We start from the raw sequence: 7,078 nt of genomic DNA, 5'->3' as shown, positions 1-7,078 counted from the left end.
ACAGGTGAGGTCACAAAGGGTCCCTTTGTCACCAGGCAGACAGGCCGGGTGTGTCCAGGCAGGTGCTGGCACATGGAATCATGGAATCATCATGGCTGGAAAGGACCTTCAAGATCACTGGCTCCAAGTGTCAGACCTACACCCCCTGAACCACCACATCATTTCCCCAAGCACCATCGCTGCCCCTTTGTTGGACACCTCCAGGGATGGAGACTCCACCACCTCCCTGGGCAGGGTGTCTCGAACCCAGGGCCTCGGCATTGCAGTACTGGGTCTTAGCCGGCTGCGCCACTCAAGCCTCACCCTGAAGGCGATGAGCGCTAGTGGTGCAATGAAGGTAATACAGTGCTCCAAGAGCAACTGACCTCTCTGCAGACATGCTCAGGACTGAGCTGAGCCTGTGCTGCAGGACACACCCTTTATTGGCCCCCTCGTCCTGCTCACGCACAGTGGGGGCCTGCCCTCATTAGGCACAGGTGGGCTCAACACAAGCTCGTGCTCACTCCCTGGCAATTAGTGGCACCTGGTTGCCTCATTTCACTACAAGGCCTTGCTCATTTAGGGGGCATTTTGATGGGATTGAGTACAAACAAGGAATTTTGTAAAAGAAATCAGAGTCCTCGCACAGATACTTGTGACTCCTCTCCACAGCCTGAGGAAAAGGGAGAAATCAGCTTTTCTTACTTTTTTCCATTCCTTTTTGTCTCAGATGCCTGTGTCCTGGTGGTGACAGCAGGGCCATGGGATCTCTGTGAGGAGAGGCCGGGATGAAGGACTGAAGTGTTAGGAAAACGGGAGGAGAAAGGTATTTTATTTGTTTTGCCATTGGATCTCATCATACAATTCTACTCTAAGTTCAAATTTTCCCCAAGGTGAGTGTTTTGCTTAGGAGAGTATTTGGTATGTGACATCCTTGTTTTTATCTTGACTCAAAAGCTTTTTTCATCTTATTTTCTCCCCTTGCTGCTGAAGAGGGAGGGGGTGGGGAGAAAGAGGGAGCAGCTGGGTGGGTGTCTGGCAGCCAGCCCACATCCCACCTTCCACCCCAACCAGTCACTTGCTGTTTAAGCAGAATGCTGTGGAGAATGAATAACTGGAGAAGCTAAGCTTGCTGAGCTCCTGGCTTCCTTTCCCCTAGCCTCCCAAACCAAGAGCTTCTTAAAGTAACTAGAAAAGGGAAAAATTACCTTTTTCTTCAGTTTGATTCCACAACTGCCAATTTTTATCAAGAACTAAAACCTCCTGAACAGACAGAGTACACAATAATGGGTGGATCAGGAGAAACTTCTTGTGAGTGAGAGGTGACAGTCCAGACAATCCTATCACAACTAATAAAAGAATTTATTGTAAACAGATGTATCTTACACAATTATACAGTATAATACAGATAACATGAAGGATTTCAACACAGCATTACAAACAGGGGCAACTTTTGTAAAGGTATCTGTATCTTGGATCAAGACTTTTCAGAAAGCCAGAGAAATATACCATAACATTTCCACACACTGTATCACCTGGAGCATTCCACACACCTGAGCAGTGCATGAAATTCCACAACCTCCATCTCATCTCCAAGCAATTCCCATAGGAACCTCTCTTCAATGTTCTTTCTCCAAATGCTTTTCAAAATTCCAAGACCTCGTGGCAAACATTTCCTACATCTGAAGGACTAAACAAACGTTATTTTCTATCAGCTTTTAACAGATTTTATTTTTCTTCAGCAAACTTTATATATATTATTAAAATAGCATCTTCTAGGAGAATAACCTGTGGTTGCTCAGATATGTAGCAATAGCTCTCCACTGCAAGAACCCCATTAAGAACCAGGGGCATTTCCCTGCCTGCTTCAGGGCCAGGACTCACTCTGAAACTCCATTCCTCACAGAAAAGCAGAACACGGGCAACAAAGACACAATTTTCACAGAAATGCCCCAAGATGAGCTACTGCATCCTCTACAGCTGTTCTGGGTGTAACAAACCCCCAGAAAATAAGCTCACAAGAGGCAGGGGCTGGAAATGGATGTGTCACTGCAGAAAATCACAGCACAGCTGGGTGTCCCCAAAAGGCTGTTCCCACACAACCTGCAGGCTGTCATAGCCACAGATATCTTGAAAATGCCTTTTTCTCTTGTAAAGTCTGTGTACAGGGGCACCTGAAAGCAGTATGGACTTCATGTTCCTTACAGCCTGCAAACAGTGTGAGGCCTGCAGCTCCCCAGCTACCTGGATTCCCCCTGACTTTCAACACTGAACTCAAGGGGAATTCCCACTGCTGGACTCCTTCACACTGACCTCAGCTGAAAAACTCATGCCAGGGTTCAGCTGTGCACTCCCCTCATGCAGGCAGGCCTGCACTCAGCTCATCCAAACAAGCCAGGATTCTCTCTGTAATCCACACAACATCCTTTATAAGGGTATATTTATCCATTGGTCCCAGTTCCTTGATCAAGGAAATCAAGGTCCCATTTCCTGCCACTTTTATTTCAGCAAACTAACTCCCTGGCAGCTCTGATGAACTGGGAGTGGGTTATCAACAGACCCTGGTTTTCCTCAAGTTGGAGAAGACAGACAGCACCTCATCTAAGATCCACAGTACCTTTTTCAGTTTATTTAAGAACTGCACTGAACCTGCACTGCTCTCCTTGGAAGCCTGAAACCCTCCTCTAAACTCAACCATCTTCCATAGTTCCTGCCCACTACTGTCTTGTAGCCTAAAAAAGCACCAGAAGGTAAGGTTTTGAAGATTTCTGTTCGTAACTCTGGCCAGGAAAGGTAACTGTAGTTTAATGTCTATAAAAGGCTTTGTATTGTCAAAGCAGGGCACCAATGAGAGCGAGGCCTCAGCACACCCCTGTGAGGTAGGTATCCTGCTCCCCATGCCCAGAGATGGGGAAACTGAGGCACAGAGTGATTAAATCAAAGGCCATGCAGCAGATTAGAGACCCAGCTGAGGTCAGCACATGGGAAGTTCTGGCTGTTTGACCCATGCTCCACTCCCATGACAGCACTGCCTCACAAAATAAGCACCCTGAAAAGAATGACAGGAGTCCCACCAACTTGGCAATGGCGTCATTCATTCAAACTCCTAGCAAGCACTGGTGGTGCAGGACAGAGGGATGGTGGATGTGGGTCAGGATGCTGTCAGTGAAGCCTTCTTCAGAACTGCTGATAGCCAGGCTGCAGGCATCTCTCCTACACCAGTGATGCTCCTGAGGCAGGTGGTTAATAACAGAACATCTTCCTGCAACCCAGACATCTCAGGAACTCTCCAAAAGCAGCAAATCTCTGATTTTTTTTTATCCTATCAGACCTTTCTGTGTTGAGTAGAACTTAAGGAAAAGTAGTGCTGCTCCCAGGGCAGTTCACAATCCATGTGATCATTACTAAATGCTGTCAAAACATTAAGACTTGCACACCACCACTGGTTACCTGCCCTCAAGCACAACATTCCAGACCTTCTGGCAGCCTGGGAAGGTGCTCACTGGGCAAGCAAAGTGTTTCAGCCAGTCCAAGCCCCAAAATACTGAGTATTATCCTTGCTGCTCTCCCTTTCCATGCAGGACAAATGTTCAGTCAGATCCTGCCAGGCCTGGCCATGGCTTGTTGGTCCTAGTCAGCTCCTCTGGAGGTGACAGAAAGGTGACATCTGACACCTCCTATGGAGAGGCAAGGAATTTGGTGAGGTTGGGCTAATAGTGAGCCTGCCCCAGCTGTGTCCTCAGCCACATGCATCATGCTTGCACAGGGCTGGCAGAATTTGTTGCCCATTGTTGCTCTCCCACACCCAAACCCAACCACCCCACTCATCCACTCAGATGATGCACCTCCAACTTCTGACATCCAGGGTGCCAAAGCATCTCTTCTGCTCACTGCATGGGGAAACCAACTTGTCTGTAGGCTGCATCAAAAAGTACAATTTCTTTTCTTAAAGAAATGTTGAATCTCATCAACACAGCTGTCTCAGAGGACCTGGGCCTGTGGAGTCTCTCCCAGCTAGCAACTCCATGCAAACTGACAATGTTTGTTCAGTCACTGAACAGACACCAAGTAAACACTGACATTTAACAACTTGATTTGAACAGAGAATCATTCTGTTGCATTAAGGTGCATTTTTAACTGGAGGTAACAATCTAGTAGCCCAATGTTATAAATGTATACAATTGTGTCCAACAGAAATACTGGATTTGTCAACCCAATTTCAGTCATAAATCCACCTTTCCTGTAGCATCTTCTCCACTCTATTTCATTGTTCCTCATTTAGTATCTTCATATGTTTGTTTGTGAGAAAGTCAAGAAAGGGGATATTACAGATGGCTTTGTGAATATTCATCACTGTGATCTCTCTTGGAGTCCTGCAGAGAATACATCAGAGATGCTATTATAATACATAAAAATACACATGTCCATAAAGCAGTAAGTCAATAAATCACCTATGAGGGAAAAAAATTTTTAAAAGGATAAAAAACAGGTGAAACAGGAAAACAGGAAAAGCATTAAATTGTTACAGCACAAAAAAGCCTCTATCAAATGATGGGGAAACATCTTGGGCATCAGGACAGGAAAGTCAAGGGCTGAAGTATTAATTCTTGAATTTCTATAACACATGTGTACATATTTCTATGTATAGCATATATCCATGCTTAACATATATAAATATGCATATACTGCAGACAAGTAAATATTTAAACTAAGCATTTTCTCATAGTATTGTTTTTATTTAATTTCAAGCAGATCCCAGCCCACACTGATGAAGAGAAATGAGATGTGGCCTAATTGTTATCACAAAAATCACTCAGCATGTGAGCCAGAAAAGAGTGGAGCAGTAAAATAAATAAGAAATTTTTTAGAATGTTTAAGTTCTGTCTGACCATGGATAAGTTGTCTACATGGTAACCTGAGATGGGCAAGAGTGATAAAGTCCTTCCAACATGACTCTGTAGAAACAGTTCATCTGCCTTTGAGTGTGGCAACACCAGAGAAAGCTGCCTCATTTTTCATCTTTTTTTATGCTACCACTCCTTTGCCACTATGGATCTAAGAGATGATAAACTGTCTCCTAAGACTTAGCTCTTCCCAGAATACAGTTCAGAAATCCCTTCACTCTGAGGTCTAAGCTAATCTGACCAAATTCCTCAAGCAGTTCAGCCCTTAGTGCTGGTGTAAGTGGTATAAGAAGAAGGAAGGTGCTGTACCTGTTGTGAGGAGCTGTCTGGTATGCCACAGCCAGTGCCTGACGTAGGATGTCACTCATCAGCTGTTCAGTGGCCTGTGACCAAAGACAACATTAGGAGAGAGCATCAGGAAAAGAGGAATGGAACATGCTATTTGTTTGAGTATCAGGGTAAAGCAGCAGACTTTCTGGCTCCCTTCTATCCTGTATTCCATCTGGAGGGGGCAGTTCAAGATCCCCAAGTAAGTTTACTGGAGCAGTGGTAAGAATTAGGTACAGTGCAGAGAAAGAAAGAGACCTCCAGAGCTCAGACTGGACCTGCAGAGAAATCTGTGCTCATCAGGGGAGATCCCAGGTTCTAGAGCCTGTGCTTCAAACATCATTTCAGGCTCCTGTCTGACACACCAGAGCTTGTTTTGTAGGTGGCAGATCCCAGAAATTCTCCTGGGAGCTGGTGTATGCTGGTCAATCACTCCCTGTGCCCACCAGGTTTGTGGCAAGGTATTTGCCCAAAACAACCCCATCCTGGAGAGCAAGCAGACAGCAGCTGGATACCCTACACACTCAGCTTAATCAAGGTTCAAGCAAAAGCTAATTAAGGCTCTTGGCTTTCTGTACCTGTATCAAGACCAGAGCTGAGGTTCCTGGAGCCAGGAAAGCTAGCATAACTGGAGCTGGAATGGAGCAATTTGGTGGTTACAGTCTGTGTCTGCAAATGGCTGTATCTGACTTAAACTGTGATAAACAACAGCACAGCAGAAGCGTGCATGTAACCTGGGATCAATTAGCTTTTGCAAAACTGATCACCTGATAGGCAGCAGTCTGTATTAACAACCCCCAGAACTGTCCTTGGCTTGAAATACAGCAGAGCACTGCTAAAATTAATCTGTGCTGGCCTTCAGTCCAAACCCAAGAACTCAACCAGAGCTTTCAACAGCACAGAGCTCAAGAAACCATCTCTGCTTTTCCAAAAGTGATTATGATAAAGAAATGAGTTCTCCTCTAAGACAGAATTGCTACACTCTGCAGGAATCCAGCAATTTCCCAGCAGAGACAAACCAGGCAAAACAGAAATGCACAGTATTTAGGAAAAAATACATCATCTTTTATTAAATAATCAAGTCTTAGAGCACTCTGGCAGATCTCCCCCCTCACTTCTCAATCATAGGATAAAGTAAAAGGAATCCTTCCAAAGTTACAGCATGAGTCAGTATCTTACTGGAGGCAGGAATCTACAAATCACCATCCTGTGCCCAAGCCAACAAATCAGTTAGAAAGCTGGAAACATAACTCTCTGTGGCACTGCTACCTTTCTGTACATGCACAGACTTCAGACTGCATCTCATGATTTGATAAATGCATACTAGTAAGGATATTCCATCTTTTTTCCTTTAATACAATTATAATAAATTTCTTGTTGTGAAGTAATTTCTTACCTTTAAAATCATATCTTCTATTACTGAAGCATAAACATTCTTTTGTACCTCAGCAGGCTGAAAAGAAATGCCTATCTATATAATAAAAGAAAAATTGTTAGTACACCAAATAAGCCACGTTGTACTACAAATTAGAGGAGAATGAGATTAACATTAAAAAAAAATCTGTTACAAAGGGTAGTTAAAAAAAAACAAACAAGCAAACAAGCAAGAAGACACTGCAGAACTTCCAAGCAGCATAATCTCAGGCTTCATTTAAAAAATGTGGAGAAAATTAAGCTTGACCATTATTTGAACAGCCTGCAGAAAGGCCTCTACAACACAGAATATCAAAAAGCAGGTTTGAATTTCTGTTTCAGAAAGTCCACAAAAAACCCCAGGCTGCATTGGGTACCTTCAGACTAAGAATGGAAGCTGCATTTAAAAGCTACATGTATTCAATCCATCTCCTTTCTTTCTTCCCTGCTGCTGT

The 7,078-nt window shown here is 44.1% G+C and overlaps 1 protein-coding gene across 1 annotated transcript in view; it reads right to left on the bottom strand.

Annotated features, from left to right (window-relative positions):
* Positions 1-1,317: 1,317 nt before the first annotated feature.
* The window catches only part of YEATS2 (YEATS domain containing 2), a 46,236-nt gene continuing 40,475 nt past the window's right edge, over positions 1,318-7,078 (bottom strand). Inside the window, 3 exon segments of the mRNA XM_030455923.1 lie at positions 1,318-4,352; positions 5,193-5,266; positions 6,607-6,681. Of these exon segments, the coding sequence (XP_030311783.1) occupies positions 4,244-4,352; positions 5,193-5,266; positions 6,607-6,681 (258 nt within the window). The 3' untranslated portion in view covers positions 1,318-4,243.

The sequence above is a fragment of the Calypte anna genome, chromosome 9, assembly GCF_003957555.1.
Source record: "Calypte anna isolate BGI_N300 chromosome 9, bCalAnn1_v1.p, whole genome shotgun sequence".
NCBI lineage: Eukaryota > Metazoa > Chordata > Aves > Apodiformes > Trochilidae > Calypte > Calypte anna.
This window is presented reverse-complemented; position numbering and strand designations above follow the sequence as displayed.